Below are 16,917 nucleotides of genomic sequence, written 5' to 3'. Positions count from 1 at the left end.
GCACTGACCAGCTCGGTAACTGTAGTAATGATTGTGCAGTTAGTCAGCTCCTCCATACTCAACCCTAATCAGCTGCTATTGTGAGCTGCATTTGTCTGCCATTTTCTGCTTGGCTTCACCCAAATGTGGTGCCCTGTAGCACTAAATGTGTGTGTATGTGTGTGTGTGTGTGTGTGTGTGTTTCTTAAGGTAAATAAATACCTGCATTGAATAATTCATTTTCTGCAAATCTGGGCCAAGAGAATGGTTAGAATGCAAGCTAGCTTGTACAGATACATTTAAAGTTTTTTTTTTTTTTTTTTTTTTTGGGTGGGTTGGAGGGGACGGAGATTTCTTTAGGATAACAATAATAATGATTTGAGAGTAGCTACAAAAGCAGGCCATGCTGCTGCTACAGGCCACCTGGGTATGCAGGCCTGCCCTGGGCAAAGTGCACTGACTCGAAATCCCTCATCACAAAATACTTTTCCTCATTGTTCGCGCAGCAAACGTGCAGCATATCCACTACAATTCAGTGCATAGAAATACAATCTGATCCTCTCTGTAATAAATCAGTAATAGATGACCATCATGTCAAGATTACAGCTATTCACTTAGAGACAGGAGTGAGTAAGAAATAAGGCTGCGTTTTGTCTTTATGCGGGCGCAGTTCACAATAAAGCCAGGTTTAATCCAAGCTGCTGTCGGGGGTCATGACAAATTTCTGACATGTCAGAAAATGTAATGGGACGTCATGTAATGTGAGTACTGTCACGATCCATCATGCATAGGAGCCTTGAAAAGCCTAAGGTTGCCTATTTCATATTCACATGCTGTAGTTTTTGAGAGTGACTGGCTTCTCTGTGTCACATGAATGTTAATGAATTTCAACACAATTGAACCTAGAATGTCACTGAAACGAAATGTTCAGCAGGTTTTAAGGAATAGTCAAATGATATTGACCGATTTTCCTTGAATACTTCTGTCTATTTTATTAAGTTTCTGCACATAAATCTGCACGCGTCATTAGAGTACGACCTGTTTTACTACACTACCTGGTACTGTAGGCCAAGCTGACTAGGGAATAACTGAGAAACTGTAAACTGTTACCCGTTATGAGAACCTAGGGGGAACACAGGGTTGGGTGATATACTTGTCAGCCAGGCTCTCATTCTCTTTCTTGTATAACATAACCAGTAACAACCAAACTGATACATAATGAATAGAACATAAAATTATATCACTTTTAATAGTAGATCGTTTTTACAAAAATCCAAATAGATTTTGATTATGATATAATACATCATTACTCATTCCTAAATGTATTGACATGATGTTCACAATGAGCATGTTGTAAGTAAATGTCCAGCAGCTGATCTTTGATCGTATGAATCTATAATATTGAGTTAAAATTATACAGTGATTTATGTGTGAGTCCTGGGCTGGTTTTTGACCTGCAGACCTTTAGTGATACTTTTGCAACCATGCAGATAAGACAGAGAACAAGAGGGAGTGTGTGTGTAAGAGAGAGCGAGAGAGAGAGAGAGAGAGAGAGAGAGCAGATTATTGTGTATGCTTTTATCCAAGAGTGGCTTAAAAGGGTGTACATTGTGTCTAGAAGTAAGTTCTGAAATGATTTTATGTAGGATACTTTCTAACCTTGACTTGGCTGTCTTCCTGTAAAAAGTACATCAGTGAGGGGAAAAAACTGTCGGTCTACATACTGTAAGAATGTCTTAAACCTTGCTAGCCTAGTGTGCAAAGCAAATGTCACGCTTTGATCAAGTTTCTGGATGGCTAATTGCTACTGTATAGCCAAATGTGTATATGCTTAATTAGTTTAGTTTGTAATTCTGGGTCACGTCATTACCAAAACAGAGACGAGCACATTAACTTTGTGCACTAAGGTTCTTAATAATGTAAGCAATTAGGTAATTTGACGAATTATTGCAACTTTATTGGTTCCTGTTTAGTTTTTTATCCAAGATTCATGTTCGCAGTCGCCTGGACATCTTGCTTTGTTTGATTTAGGCTTCGTTTTGTAACAAAATGAAAAAATATTGATTCAGTTGCTTAAAAAGACAGATTGGTTAAAGATTCCTCTGGTAGTTTAAAACAGCTTCTGATGTTTACTGCATGGTCAGGAATAAAACCTGGTGGGAAGTGGCACATGTTAGACAACACTGTCTGGTTTTGCTTTTATACACACACTTGGCATTTCATTAAACAACACATTAACATGTATTGCATTTGGTAGACAACTTATGCACAGCAACGTACATTTATCTCATTTATACAACTGAAGATTTGAGGGTTAAGGGCCGCGCTCGCGGAAGTGGTTGCGCAGAGGTGACAGCTTGGCGGTTCTGGGATTTGAATTCACAACCTGCAGATGAGTGTGTTACCAACTCCAGGATAGCAAATAGGAAACATCACGGAATGCAAAATCAGACAAATTCTTTGATGGAATATGGGCAATAAAAAGCAGTGTGCAGATTTACCCTAAGATTCATAGAGAATACATTTAAAACTGTCCTCTTGATCCAGAGATCAGCAGCTTGGACTACACTGTAATCAGGCCCAGCATGTGGAGTGTTGTCTGGGTTTGATTGCTCTGTCCTTATATCTTTGTCTTTGTATATCTGCTCACTGAATTACTGCTTACAGTGACTGTTCTCTGACATTTATTGAAATCCTTTTAATTAAAATGGCAGTATTAAACATCTGTGCTTTCTGTGGCTGTCAGCTGCTGCCTCTCTCTCCTGCACCTTTAAATGCTTTCCTAGTAACAAATTCAATCCCCCTCCACCCCCAAATTCCCCTCTGTATTTTTTACATGCTCCATATGGCAGCAGCTTGTTTAGCACAACTATTTTTAGCTCTTCTGATTTGTCAACTGGAAAAGCATTATTGTCACTTCTCCTATACTTGCTTCTTGCTTTCTCATGGTGTGTGAGAGTGTTGATTTAAGGGCACATATTCATTTGCAGTGAAATCCTTATTAACAAAGTTTTACAGTGTAGTGTAGACACAAGTGATCTCTTACAGTTTCAGCTTGGTTTGCATGTACCAACCACCCGTCTAGGGTCCGCACAAGTTGTGTTGATTTAATCTATTGGCACGTCTCATACATTGGTTATAAGGTGCCAAAGCTACCCATTATCACTGTCAAAGCAATGCATCAGGAAGGCAGAACACTAGCATTGCAAACATTGTGTGAGGCACTATTGGACGGGACAAATGTCTCCCTCATCACCCTGGTCACTGCTTCTAATATTACACTGGTAATATCAGTTCTGCTGAGACAAGGCTATTCTTAAGAACAAGAGCTCTTAAGGGTGTTTCTCATGATATCACCCTCATTCACTGCTTGATCCTAACCCTGTCATGCTCATGTCCACAGATCTTCTTAGAACCAGTAGTTTAACTACATAATCTGTATTTTTATTCCATCCTTAAAGACATCCTTGTTCTTTAAAGTCTCTTCCACTCTGTGTTTTTTAAGAAAAAAAAAATGTAATTCTGCCTCAGCTTCCAAACCAGTCACAGATTTTGACTGCTTTACTCAAGCGGTTAATAAAGCACTGACAGGTAGAGAAATGAGAGAGGTCCTTATAGTCAGTGCTGCAGAGTTAGTACCATACCCAGGAGGTAAATTTGAATTTGGAGGAGCTCATGTATGCTGAGCAAGTGCAGCTGAGCTCTGGAAATGTAAATCATACTATGGCATATTAGGGATAATAATAAGGATGACATTTTGTATTGCTTTGTAGAGAAATGAGAACATTTCAAAAAGTGTGCAAATTTCCTAGACTAAGGAAATTGTTTACTTGTGTGTACACACACACACACACACACACACACACACACACACACACACACACACACATATATGTATATATATATTTGATAAATCATGAAGTAAAGCCAAATCTGTTCATTCAAAGCTCATCCAAGGTGTTTACTGTGCTATTTGTTTTTGCTAGAAAAGATGTAAGGTGCTTAAGATTCAGGGTGCAATAAAATTAACCCTTTTAAATAAAGCTTTAACACTTTAACACTCACAGATTGAAATACACGGGGCTTCAGAATGATTTTTTATTTTTGTGATTTTTTTTTGTCCAAAATTTTTAATTGAAGTTTTTATGCAGATTAAGGTCAATGAAATCATTATATATGAATCCTCGTGGGTCTATGATAATAATTTTCCCATCATTTTATTTTTTTAAATAAAACAATTAAACTAAACAAAAAAAAAAAACAGATACAGCTGTTAAACATAAAAATATGTGCTTTTTCTCTTGATGTATTGTTACTGGTTAAGGGTTAAAGATACACTATATGAACAATGCTAGGTAAAATGTGTAGATTTGAGGGTATTGCAGCAAAGACAAGGAAGGATACAGTTTAACATTTTTGGTGTGTCTCATGCCCTCAATACGCCACATCCACCTTGACTTTAATGAAGATAATGAGGTTATTGCTAAAGTCCACTTTGTTTGCAACCATGAAAGAGAATTGTCTACTGGATCCTAAATATAACCACGGAATATAATATTGGTTTTCAGTAATAGCAGTGTTTTAAGAGCAAACTTAAGTTTTCAACCGAAAGACACACTGAGGTGAGATGATGCCCTTTAGTTCATTAGATTATCTTTACCCTCCATTATACTTCCAATTACCTAACAACCATAATGCACGCAGTGTTACTTTCATTCGCTTTCATTAGAAGCCAAGCATTTGCTCTAATATTGCCATTTAAGTGTATAAACATGTCCAGTGATGGCTGCATTTAACCAAGAACAGCAATACAATCACAACAATGATGCTTAGTCTAATTAGTGACTTGCTGAACTTGAATTGAATTCTAGGTCTATTAAAAAAGACTAACAGAATTCTCAAGATGCTTTGGGAAAGCAGTTATTGCCATTTGTCAAACTCCAAACTATGACTATTTGATGAAAAAAGCAGTCATAATAAAAACCAATATATGCAAAAACTATAATTAATCCTAGCATGTTTTTATAAGAATTATTTTTTTATCCATATCCTTTAGTAGTAATCTGTGTTTTTCCAGACAAATAGTTTTAATCATGTGTTTAGTAAGCCTCTTGTAGGCTAGATTGTCATTTATGTCTCAAATCACTTTATGTCAACACAAATGACAAGCAGCTTATAGCATAATTAGTTGGACGTTTAGACTACACATGAATTTTATAAAACACCTAGAAGATACTAGACATGATATGATGCCCTAACTAACTTTACCGGTAATTATGGCATGTTGGCAGCATGTTACACAAAATATAGGAAATATTGCTCTGTTTAAATTCTTCATTTCCTGTTTCCTCATTCACTTCCTATCCCAGTCAGGAAGGACCACTTTTAAGCAAATGCCCTGATTGTTTAATACAACTATTAAACTGTAAAACACAAAGATGAGGTACAGTACTGTATTTTTACGCTACCAATAATAATTATTATTTTTATTATTCCATTTTTATTTGTATTGTACAAATATTTCTCCAGGCTGAATGACAATTTCAGTCCAGTTCTTATATCTGGACAGTTTTAGAGGATTTTTTAAATTAATACATTTTAAATTAAGGCATGAACCAGTGAGAAAAAGGTGCAGATGATAACAGATGATCAGACTTCATTGCCTTGTTACAATTAATGATTCGAATATGGTTTTCCCCTTTGCCTTCTTCAAATACCAAGTGAGTTAATTGTATTTTTATCTGTCTTTATAAGCTTTATTCATTAAAAAAAACAATATAATCCAACCCATAACAAAGTTATGTTGTTGTCACTAAATGCCTCCTATTAATCTTCAGACATTTAAGTTACTCATGGCCTATAATGGTTTATCTTGTATTCAGGGTTGTGGGGGGGCTGGAGCCTATCCCAGGAGACTCAGGGCACGAGGCAGGGTACACCCTGGACAGGGTGCCAATCCATTGCAGTGCACACACATACACACACTACAGACAATTTGGGAAATGCATGTCTTTGGAAGGAAAACTGAGTACCTGGAGGAAACCCACAAATCACAGGGAGAACATGCAAACGAAGCCAGAAATCGAGCCCGGACCTTGGAGGTGGAGGGCGACAGTGCTAACTAGTCCACCAACATTTGACTTATTGTTTTTTTTTTTTTAAAGAAGAGAAATCTACATGAATTCAAAGACGCAAGAACAATGTGGCTGGATTTCATTTGATATTCTTTCTACTTAACTTTACTAACCCCAACACTGTGTGAGATTATAAACCTTAATGAATTTAAAGTATGATGACATGATAGAAAAAAAGTTCTGTACTAATTGTAGTAAAATCAGTTTTTATATACTTTTTCATATCTATGATGGCAGTAGACATTTTGGTGCGTGTATATGAACATCAATATGACCAACTCTAAAGGGAAAGCATGTTATTTATTGGGCCATGCAAGCAAGGTTGCAACAGCCATACGCTTATCAGGGTCCTTAGAGAAACACAGGAAATTGAGTTTGTCCAGTGTAATGGTGTGCAGAGTCACAGACACACTGCTTCTCTCCTATTAGCAGCAATGTGTTATTCATGAGGGCAAATTTAGTGTGAACTATGCTTCATTGATATTCAACAGGCTAACTTTACACTGTCTGTCTAGGGACCAAAGCCATTCTGTTTCATGCCTTTATTTAGTTATTTTCCTCTTGGTGACTGCAAGCCATGAAAAGCGTCCATGGCCGTAGGGTCGTCAGGGTAAACGTCAAGCCCAGTCACAGCCTGTTTAATGATTCTCCCTGTAACGAGCTCTCAGCTGCATCCATTATACACAGACAGATAAGGGGAAAGGTGCTGGGAGAGAGTACAAGAAAGAAACAGAGCGAAAGATGAAGGAGGCGAGTGAGACTGACTAGAATAACACCTTCATTGTTCTTTAGCAAAAAAAAAAAAATCTATCTCTTTTGTTGAGAATTCAAAAACGGTATCATTGGCACAGAGGGGCTATAGACCTGTTAATAGAGGATCAATGACGTGGTCCAAACCACCTCAACAATTCACTTTGAGGCTCATTATGTGGTCAAGCAATATGATAATGCACCTTCATGCTCTCGAGTCCCATTTGCATCTCTCTGCATTGCTAAAAATATCTCCTTTCTCACTCTCATTCTTCCTGTGTCTACACTCTACTGGAGATGCAGAGAGGTGTAAATTGTGGTGAGAGGGTTCCAGGAGACACACACACACATGCTGCAATCAGGGAGGTGACAGGTGTGAAGCAGTAGGTCTCAGGAGGTGGTTTTCCCGCTGCAGGGTGGAGCAAAGAGATAGAAACCCTGTCGCTCAGATGCATATGCCATGCCTTCCGAGGCATCACTGGGCACCTTTTCTTCCAGGAAAAGACAAGCTGTTGCATTAGCTCACTTCTATTATAGTGGACAAAATAATCCCTTAAAATAAAATTTTTAAAAATTGGTTCCAAAAATATGAGCTCTGATTTGTCAAAAAAGTGCTTAGTAATTATCTACAGCTCTGGCAGTAGCTATAATTCACAGGTTTACATGAATGTGCTTGTTCTAACATGTTCATGATTATATACAGTAGCAACTCATTCACAAGGACTTGTTGAGTTGATATTTTTGCTGGAGAATCACCATCATCTGAATCTGATAACAAATGGATTTAAAAATGTGTTACTATATAATAAAACAAATAAAGATTTCCTGTTTTATTAACATGACAAAGCGCTGTGTTCTTAGCCTCCTAAAACCATTTTTCTCATGAAACTATCCGATAGTGAACCATACTTTTGTAGGATAATGGTTAAACCCTTAATGGTTTAAATTGGAAATGCACTGATTAAACAGCCTGTGACCGTAATTGGATGGTTTTCAGAAAAAATGGCCATGACTGGTGACTGACAAATCACCCTTGGATTTATCCGATTCTGTGTGATTACGCCAGTGTGCCAAGTGGCACAACACAAACTTATTCATCATGTGTGTCTAACGATGCATGTGCAGCAGTTCACAAAGCGCATATCTCAGAGGAAGCACATGATAGCCTTCACCCATCCCACTGAATTTTCATTTTCTGTTAGATTTTATCTAAATCAGGTCACTAAACAGTAACCTGGGGACAGTTCTGTAGCCTTGTGCAAATTTGGAGAATACTGTATGTTAACAGGAGTATCGAGAAGAATTTGTATGGGCAGGTTAGACTTTACATAAATTTAAAAATCAGTATGGGCTAAGAACATCTCTAGCATCTCTAGCATCTCTAGATCCTCCCAGCATTTTTCTAAAAGTGTGTAGTAATTAGGGGTTAGCCTTAAGTGTTACAAGGCAAATATCTAGCGAAGGTCAGTGCACTCAGTTCCATTGCTAGGAGAGCAGCTTTGCAAAAAAAAAAAAAATTCTCATTCTCCTAATGATTCTGGATAAAGTAGTTTACATCCCAGCTTATATCTCCACTTTAAACTGGCCTTCTCTGAATGTGATTCTATGTCTAAGTAATGTGGGGGTTCTTTTGTTGTTGTTTTTTCATGATGTTCAGCTTATGTAATTTTCTGAGCACAATAATCTCCATATTTCTCAGCTTTAGCATTTCTTTCTGCTACAAGTGTAAAGTGAATTGAATTAGACATCCTTAATTTTTTCTCTTGGAGTAGATTTAACACAAATACAAAAATTATATAAATAAAGAAAAAAGAACTTCCATCTCTTACTAATTTAATAATTACATATTATGCATTACATTTTCAATGATGCACTGCTTAGCCACAATGTCAATAAGTGTATGACTTTTTTTTCTATTGTGTGTCTATGTGTCCATGCACTGCCTGGACTTATGGATTTTTTTTTTTTGAAGTCCCTGTTATTCATACACCGAGACAGTATTGTATTGTTTTCTTGATGACTATACATTAGTGGAGTTCCCCAGCAAAAGAGCTGTGTTCAATCTGCCTGCTCACCAGGCATGCAAAAGACTGTCCACCTCTTTCTGATGTGCTCATTCATTCCCTTTATTGATATTCAGCTAGGAGCTATTACATTACCTATTTATAGAGGGTCACATGATTTTTGAAAAATGCCTTACCTCAAAAAATATTCCAATAAATATCTGCCTGTCTTTTGCAAGAGAGTAATTCCCTAGCCCTACATTTCAAATGGAGGAACTAAGGATTATAGTGATGTTAAGAGGCAGAGGGAGCAAATCGATTTTGAGTGAATGACAGAAATCGTGTTTTGAATAATACATTTTTGAGAAAAAACAGCTGTCGCTTGTGTACAAATGGGACTTGTAGGGACTCTCTTCCCTTTAGATTAACTGCTGGATAAATCCTGCTGCACAGCTTTTAATAAATGTGGAAAAAGAATGAGAGAAATACTATCTTTATTTGGTTTAACATAGGTATAACCAAACATCAATGTAAACAGTTCCAGGCACAGAGATTGATTTCAATAGGAGACTGAAGCTGATAGGTACATACAGTAGCTAGTTGCAGAATAATTGACTCAGATGCAGCATAAATCTACCTTGATTTATAGGTTTGTGAAATTGTAATGGATGAAATTCTAGTTATTTTGCCTCCTTCCACCCAAAAGCTTTTTGACTGATGTGAATAAGGTATCCACATTTGTTACCCTGGGCAACCAGCAGTGGATAACTGCTGTGTAGACAAGCTGTCAACCACCACCCAAAGACACAAATCTTAGTGACCACATGATAATGTGCAGCTACTAACGTGTGGTTTGTTTGTCATTCATTATCTGCTTTTATCTACTTTTCCTGAACAGCCTGTTCTCTGTATTATGTTGCATTGTGTCCTTGTCTTACCATCCCACTATTGCTTTGTCTTGACCTTATGTGTCTTCCTGACAGACAGTTGTAGTCGTCTTTGCTATTTAATTCTACAGCAATTCATGCCTAAATCAATCCTCCCCAGTTACTTCTGGTGAATAAACCAAATCTCCTGTCTAAGGGCTCTAAATCTCAAAAACTCAAAATGGTTTGCCACATGCTAAGCTGTGATTTCAGGACCATTTTCAGATTCTTTCCCCTTATTTCTTCAATCTTTGTGTTTCTCTAGGCTGTGGGCTTGAGTTCCTGCTGGTGCTCTGTGGGTTGGAGCTATCCTGGTCCTGCCCACGCCACTGCATCTGTTACTCTGCCCCCAGCACGATCAGTTGCCAGGCCCACAACTTTCTGTCTGTTCCTGAAGGCATTCCACCCCACAGTGAGCGTATCTTCCTTCAGAATAACAAAATCCACCAGTTGCTTAAAGGCCACCTCAGTCCTTCTACAGTAACACTCTGGATCTACTCCAACAACATCACCTATATTGAGCCAACCACCTTTCAAGGGTTCACCCTCTTGGAGGAACTAGACCTGGGAGATAACCGCTACCTACGTTCTCTATCTCCAGAAACCTTTCATGGGCTTGGCCGTCTTCATGCCCTCCACCTGTACCGCTGTGGCTTGAGTTCACTGCCTAATAATATCTTTCAAGGCCTTCGCAATCTGCAGTACTTATATCTGCAAGTAAGTCTCATAACTGCCCATGCTTTTAGTTCTGTATTATACATTTTTGTCTTGTCATATTTATTTATCTTCTTTTTTGTCTCTAAAGGATAACCACTTGGAGTACCTCCAGGATGACATCTTTGTGGATCTACACAACCTAAGTCATTTGTTTCTTCATGGCAACCGCCTGTGGGGCCTGCATCAGAACACCTTCAGAGGACTGCATGCTCTGGACCGGCTGCTGCTACATCACAACCAGCTGCAGTGGGTGGACCGTCTGGCTTTCCATGACCTGAAGCGCCTCACCACATTGTATCTGTTTAACAACTCCCTGACAGAGCTATCTGGTGAGTGTCTGGCCATGCTTGGTGCTTTGGAATACCTTCGTCTCAATGACAACCCCTGGGAATGTGACTGCAAGGCCTTGTCTCTGTGGGACTGGCTTAAGAGGTTCCGTGGCTCCACATCCTCAGTGGGCTGTGTAGCCCCAGCCAATCTGGTGGGAAAAGACCTAAAGCAATTAAAGAAAGAGGACTTCCCTAATTGCTCAGGATCAGAGTCCCTGCACCAGAGCAAGACCAAATTGTGGGCTGGAACAGACAAGGTCTCACTGAAGCAAGAGCCTCAACCTGCCCAGCCTCCACAACCACGCCCTCACCACCCCCACCTTGGTGAACAGTTTTCCTCTCTGCCCACCCCTTTCCCCCAACCTCCCCCTGCAATTAATGGAGTACAGGCAGGAACAGGAGATTCCCCAAATGCAGTGACTCCTCAGAGGCCTGGTCGTTCTCGGAACTGCACACGCCCGCGGAGCAGGAGCGGGAAAGGAAAAGGGCCCAACGAGGTTCATACTTCGAAGGAAATGGCAGACAAGGAGTTTTCATCATCTGACTTCACTGGGAAATATGACCATACATCCCCTGATAGTTTGACCACACGGAGAAAGAATAAATGTACTCCCCGGACCACTGTGCGTCCCCCCAGTGGGGTCCAGCAGGCCACCAACATGGGCAATTCCCAGTGGCTCCACCTTCCTTTCTCTAGTATTGTGGGACTTCTTGTGCTGCTAAGTGCTAGATTCATCGTACAGTGAAATTGATTTTGGTGCATTGTAGCTAAATGAAAACAATGCAGTTCTCAGATTCAATCTAGCTCCAGCCTTCCAAGGCCTCTTTACACAAGTCTCTGTGTGTGCAAGTGCGTGTGTATGTTTAAGGGTTGGGGTGGGGGATCATTGTGTGTATGTTTAATAATATATGTAAAAAAAAAAAACACTTTAAGGATCTTTGCCAGTTAGACACTAAAGTAGACACACATGCTTATGCATCATATGCACATATCTGTGAAATAGATACATATGAGTGATGAGAGACGTAGTACGAGCAGCCTTTGTTAAGCAGTTATGCTTTCACTGCCATTGTTGCCAAAATATTTAAATTTCCACTTGGGTCACTGCAAACCTAATCACAAGCGATAGCTAAGCAGCAGTACATGCAATTGGAATATAACATGCAACTGACAAGCAGGGTTGCTAAACCGAAACTTATACAATACCAATCATAAGATGGTATTGTAGTACACATGCACATTTTTCTCATTACCTTTAAGTTCTTATATAAATAAACCGCAATGTCATTAAGAAAAAAAAAAGTGATATTTGTAAATCCAGTCAAGTTTTACCTTCAACATGTCCCGAGTCACAGTCATTGGCAAACAGATTTCTTTTTTCCCTTAAACAACAACTGAATGTAATATTATAAATAATTGCCTCATCATTCTGAAATATATGTCCTGTTTATTTACCTAATCCCCAACAATGATGTGCTTGTTATGGAAATAAATAAGTTAAGAACCATGTATAACAAGATACCACAATTTTGCTATTCTTAGTGAAATTTGTGAACTCAGCAGATTAATTAGGATTAGCAGACAAAAAAACATTTACTTTTCAATTTTATCTTATTGCCGTAATGTGCTGCAACAATTCCATTCAAGCTTTGTTGACACTGTAGGAAAAAACTGAACTCAATATCATTTACACTGAACAGTCAGGCTATAAACTACTTCCATACTTTACAAAACAATTTGTCAATTTCAGTTATTCAGTGCTTATAAACTAAGTAGACCAAATCAAAAGCCTCATAAAAAGCCAAATAGTTGCCAAAACATTATGCATTTTATATATTCACTCACCATCCACTTAAATAGGAACACCTGTACACCTGCTTATTCATGCAGTTGCCTAATCGGCCAGTCATCTGGCAGCAGGTGGTACACTAATGTCATCCAGACACAGGTCAAGAGCTTTAGTTAACGTCAAACACAGTTCATATCTAACATCAGAATGAGGAAACCTAGGATTTAGCTGTGGCATGGATGTTGGCAGCATATGGGCTGATTTGAGCTTTTCGGAAACTGCTGATTTAAAATTTTCGCACACACACACACACAACAGTCTCTACAGTTTACACAGAATGGTTTAAGCTGCGAGGAGGGATCTAATAACTCATATAATTACTCTACAACCATGGTGAGCAGAAAAGCATCTCAGTATGCACAGAAGATTGAACGCTGTGGTGGATTGGCTAAATATGCAAAAGAGAATATCAAGGTTTACTTAAATCCCTATAGATATCCCATCAACTCAGATCAGTTATTCTTCTCTAGTCACTCTCAGCAATGTGATGTTTTAGCCTGCAGATGCTCCACACAAAGAACTCCAGAGAATGCTGCATGTGTAATTCCCAGGAGATCAACACTTTCTTAAAAAAAAAAAAAAAGATTCAAAAAATCATCAAAAAATCAACCCATTTGCCTTGGGTATTTACTGTACCATTAACCATGCCGTGTCAGTTTAGAGAGATCACACTTAATTCTGATGCTTGATGTAAACATTAACTGAAGCTCTTGGTTTGTTTCTGCTTGTTTTTTGTTAGTTCATTTTTCGTTTGTTTGTATTTTTGCCTCTTGTTGCTGCCATCTATCTGGCGGACTGATTAACTGCATAAATGAGCAGATGTACAAGCGTTCCTATATACAGTCAGGTCCAAAAGTACTTGGATAGTGAGACAATATTTGCCTCAGTACATCACCACAAGAGACTTATAATAGAGCAATCAAGATGTATTTGACGTGTAGATATTCAGCTTTCATTTGAGGGTTTTAACAAAAAATATTGCATTAATACTTCAAGAATGATCAGACTTAATCTTTTTAAAGGTCCTATATTTTCACAGGCTCAAAAGTAATTAGACAGTTAACTGATGAGCAGTTTAATGACTTATCTTGCTGATGCTAGTCAAGTAGGCCATCATTAAGCTCAAAACAAAATACACATACAAAAGAAAGAAACTTTAGGAGTGGTCAAATCAACAAAATGCAGGAAATGCCTAGCAAAGCACCTGTAAGAAAACATAGCATTAAGGATTTGGGTGGGTTCCAGACCTCACACAGTCTTTGACTACAAAGTTTCTTGCATCCACGGACTGAGAATAGTCCTAAAATTTATGATTGTTGGTTAATCCAATTATTTCTGAGGCTGTAATACCTAAATGGCTAATGCTATATTTTTGTTAAGCCCCTTGAATTAAAGCTGAAAATTGTGCCACTGTCCACACATTTATGGATCTGATTGGATATTTCCAATGTTTATATTTATTGCATTAGCACAGTTCGGATTGTTTTGCAACAACACATTATGGATCCTATTATAACAAAGCTGCTATTAATGTTTAACGAAGCAAACAGGGTACATTTGCTTCAAGTGTGTGTGTGTGTGTGTGTGTGTGTGTGTGTGTGTGTGTCTAGGATATAAAGCTCTGGAAATCTAAAGAGTTGTATTTGTTTATTGTCTTCTGTGTTTGTTTGATTTGGCTGAGCTGGGAACTAGAGATGACCTTCTAATGGGGCATGAAAACAGGAAGTGCCCTGAGAGGACAAAGGTCAAATAGGGATGACTTTTTTTTTTTTTTTTGCTAACATCCCTCTGTCTGAACTGCCTATTAAAATGGACACTTTTCACCCTTAAAAGGCTGTGAAACCTACAATTCAACAATACTAAGAAGATACAGGAACATATTCCTTTAAATAACTTGGTGTGATGTATAATAGTGATTTTCAACATACCATGGCCAAAAAAAAAGCACTTTTGGAGCCACAGGACAAATAAATAGATGTCCAGGGGAAAGACAGTTTGTCTGTTTTGGACAGAAGGGGAAAGTCTGGATGGATGTTCAATCTCCAGTTACAGGCCCAGGGGAAGGCTGGAGTATTGTGCCTCCTCTACTAAGAAATTCTTTGTAAAATATAACAAACTTTAACTGTTTAAACAGTTTCATCAGCTGGTAGATGGACTTGTGACAAAGATAATGTTGGTATCATGAAAAAATTATCCATGAATGAATGACATTTATGATGACAACAGGGTTTTTTTACTTCTCAAGCAGAGAAGTACATTTCTCCACAGTTTTTGCTTTGTCATTTTTTATTTGGTTCTTACATCCTTTAGATTCCATTTTTAAAGACTGCACAATCCACCATGCCTCTCTCTCTCTCTCTCCCTCTCTCTCTCTCTTTTCTCTCTCTCTCTCTCTCTCTCTTTTCTCTCTCTCTCTCTCTCTCTCTCTCTCTCTTTCTCTCTCGTCTTTTTGTCTCCTGCATTACACCATCCTAGTTATTTGATGGTTTAACCAGTTGTTCTCAGAAGATACTACGAAAAAAATGTTTATAAAAGATATTAAAATCTATATCTTCTTATTTTAAGAAATGTGTCGACATTTCTTTTTTTTTCTTTTGTATTCAGAAAGCAGGGCACTGATAAAGTAAAGAAATGTTTCCACCTATATCCTGTCAGCAAGATTTTTTTCATCCAGTCTCCTTTGCAGTGTTTCCCGAACAGTCATGGTTTATTATATCAGAGGAATAATCCAGGTATCTGTGTAGCCAAGTGAGTCCTTCTCGCTTTAACACACACACACACACACACACACACACACACACACACACACACACACACACACACACACACAGAGCTCAATATCGCTGCCACCCACAAAATTCTATGAGTATGTGTGCTTGCAATCTCTAAAACAGGAAAACTCATATATAAAGGGTGCCTACAGTATAAATCATCTTAAAAGCACCACATTTAAGTCAATCATTACAATTATTAATAAGGCTTTAAATTTTTTTCTGGTCTCATTTCTCATCTCCTTGCCACTATGATGGGAATTGATCCTGAGCAATACTGTAAATTTTTTCCTACAATAATGCAGAAAGCTAGTTTTCCGCATGGCAGGGACCGGATACAGCATTACTCATGAATCAATGTTGGATGTTGCAGTTACATATTTGACTATGTGAGGCTGTTTATGTTTGTGCAACCTAATGTCAACAGTTTGGGTGAAGCATGCGGCGTTTCTTTTTGCTCACATATGTGATGTGCTATACACAGGTCCTGTCCTGTTTTGTAAAATCCAGTTATACACTTACCGGCCAGTTTATTAGGTATACCTGTTTGACTGCTTGTTAACACAAATATCACAAATGAAGTGATCTCAAATCGCACTCATTCAGGATGTTTTTTGTCCACATTTCTTACTCGAAGGTGATGGTTTACTACTGTACTGTATTATTCTTGCAGGTTTAATAATGTGTTGTACAGTTCTTCACACAATTTTAGTAGTTTCACCAAATCTCTTAGTTGTTTTCTTTTCTTGACCCCTCTAAAAGTTACATCTTTGCCACGACCGTTCTTTAAGAAAGGAGAAGTTACTCACTTCATCAGTTAGGGTTAAATAACTTGCTGGCAGCTGTACCATGTAATCACTGCCGTAATTATTAAGTAATCTTACCTATTTGCTTAGTGAAATCCAGACGGTGATCTTTTTTTTTTTTTTTGGCTGTGCCGTGTGTGTGTGTGTGTGTGTGTGTGTGTGTGTGTGTGTGTGTGTGTGTATGTGTGTGTGCAGTACCAGTAAAAAGTTCACACACCTTTTCACATTTACATTCTAGTACTGAGGATTTCAAACCTGTAAATATTACACTTATGTAATTATGTAACAACAGTCAGTTGTTATTTTAAGACACGAAGGTCAAATAAGGTGGCTTGTGAGGTGTCTGTCATGATCATAAAAACTTCTTTTCTTCTTTTCACTCAGGATTTCCATCTTGGTCAAAAATCCAACTTTGTATGTTTACACTGAAATAACACACAACAGTTCTGGAACAGTTTTTGCAAAAACAGGATTGTCAAGTGCATTTGCAAAACCCATCAAGCACCATGATGAAACTGGCCCTCATGAAGACCATCCCAGTTAAAAAAAAAGAACAAAACGTAGAGGAGAAACTCAGAGGAGAAGTTTATTTAGAGTTACCAGGCACAGAGTTCAACAATTACCAGTACCTCAGATTAGAGCTGTTTTGAAG

At 38.2% G+C, this 16,917-nt stretch overlaps 1 protein-coding gene across 1 annotated transcript in view; it reads left to right on the top strand.

The window, feature by feature from the left end:
* The window catches only part of rtn4rl1b (reticulon 4 receptor-like 1b), a 190,715-nt gene extending 175,674 nt beyond the window's left edge, over nucleotides 1-15,041 (top strand). Inside the window, exons 2-3 of the mRNA XM_053506798.1 lie at nucleotides 10,058-10,509; nucleotides 10,598-15,041. Of these exons, the coding sequence (XP_053362773.1) occupies nucleotides 10,058-10,509; nucleotides 10,598-11,584 (1,439 nt within the window). The 3' untranslated portion in view covers nucleotides 11,585-15,041. The remainder of the gene's footprint in view (nucleotides 1-10,057; nucleotides 10,510-10,597) is intronic.
* Nucleotides 15,042-16,917: the final 1,876 nt, after the last annotated feature.

The sequence above is a fragment of the Clarias gariepinus genome, chromosome 11 (genome assembly GCF_024256425.1).
Source record: "Clarias gariepinus isolate MV-2021 ecotype Netherlands chromosome 11, CGAR_prim_01v2, whole genome shotgun sequence".
In the NCBI taxonomy this organism is placed as follows: domain Eukaryota; kingdom Metazoa; phylum Chordata; class Actinopteri; order Siluriformes; family Clariidae; genus Clarias; species Clarias gariepinus.
This window is presented reverse-complemented; position numbering and strand designations above follow the sequence as displayed.